Here is a 1,207-nt window from a genome sequence, read left to right as displayed (position 1 = left end):
CCACTTGGGCTGGACGGTAGAGCGACGGTCTCGCTGTATGCAGGTCAGCGTTCAATCCCCGACCATCCAAGTGGTTGGACACCATTCCTTCCCCAAATCCTTATCCTGACCACTTCCAAGTGTTATTTAGTCATAATGGCTTGGCGCTTTCCCTTGATAATTCCCTCCCTAGTGGCCACAATATTCAAGAGCATGAATCAACGTCATCAACGTTGAATTATTGACACAGAATCAACATCATCAACGTTGAATTATTGACACAGAATCAACATCATCAACGTTGAATTAGCGTTGATTCAACGTCGAACCTTGGGATACCGTTCCCAGCGGGATCGGATTCGCGAATGTTCCACACCTTCGTTTGTTTTCTTAAGTTACTGCATGTGCAGCGTTCTGGGAAAACTATGATGGATAATGTACGTTGGGCGCTCTTGGTTAAGCAGTTCCGTTCCCTCAACCTTTTATTTTGGTTATTATACTTAACTTTCGCCATTACTCGACAACTGGGGCCGCCTTAATGGTCATTTTCGTTAAATGCTCCTAAAAACATGGCTCTTGCCGTTTGCTTCTGGTGACTTTCTTTATGTGGCGTCGTGTAAATAATGAGCCGAGAGACATGAGACCAGCCTCAGTGTGCAGACCCGTCCTGTTTATTGCTGCTGCTGAATTCTGAATAAAAGCGACATCATTGGAAAGTGTTCCGATCTGATGGCGGCGGCGGTGGCGGGCGGTAGTGATCTTGCCATACACGGGGGCTTCTTACCTTTTGAGTATCATGATTATTCACAGTTAATAAGCATCCTTATCCATCACATTTCAGGCATACTTGCGATATTATGACCATTACCGGATTATTTATTGCCAGCGAGAGTAAGGAAGGTAGGAGGTGGTGCTGGAAGATGGAGCAGATGGCGAGTGATGGCAGGCGGGAGAGGTTATATTACCTGCCGGCGCCAGGGCCGAGCGGGGAGTTTCTCTGAAAACTCCGAGACAGCAAGTGTTGTGTCCTGGTCTTCTCGATTGTTTGCTATTTTTGTGACTATATTTATCTCCAGCATGACGGAAAAGGCAGATATGCCGGGGGACACCGTGTCTCTGCCGCCGACATACGCACCCTCCGAGGCCTATTCGGAGTCACCACCGCCGGTATGTTACTCAATTACTTTTATGATAAAAATATATATTTTGTTATATTTTATGTGAATAC

General features: G+C 46.2%; 1 protein-coding gene across 1 annotated transcript in view; it reads left to right on the top strand.

The window, feature by feature from the left end:
- Window positions 1-963: 963 nt before the first annotated feature.
- LOC123767900 (RNA-binding protein 33) overlaps window positions 964-1,207 on the top strand; it is a 46,338-nt gene continuing 46,094 nt past the window's right edge. The window contains exon 1 of the mRNA XM_045757989.2: window positions 964-1,146. Within this exon, the coding sequence (XP_045613945.2) occupies window positions 1,057-1,146 (90 nt within the window). The 5' untranslated portion in view covers window positions 964-1,056. The remainder of the gene's footprint in view (window positions 1,147-1,207) is intronic.

Source organism: Procambarus clarkii, chromosome 58 (assembly GCF_040958095.1).
Source record: "Procambarus clarkii isolate CNS0578487 chromosome 58, FALCON_Pclarkii_2.0, whole genome shotgun sequence".
Classification (NCBI taxonomy): Eukaryota; Metazoa; Arthropoda; class Malacostraca; order Decapoda; family Cambaridae; genus Procambarus; species Procambarus clarkii.
Note: the sequence above shows the minus strand (reverse complement) of the source record. Positions and strands in the feature narration are given on the sequence as shown.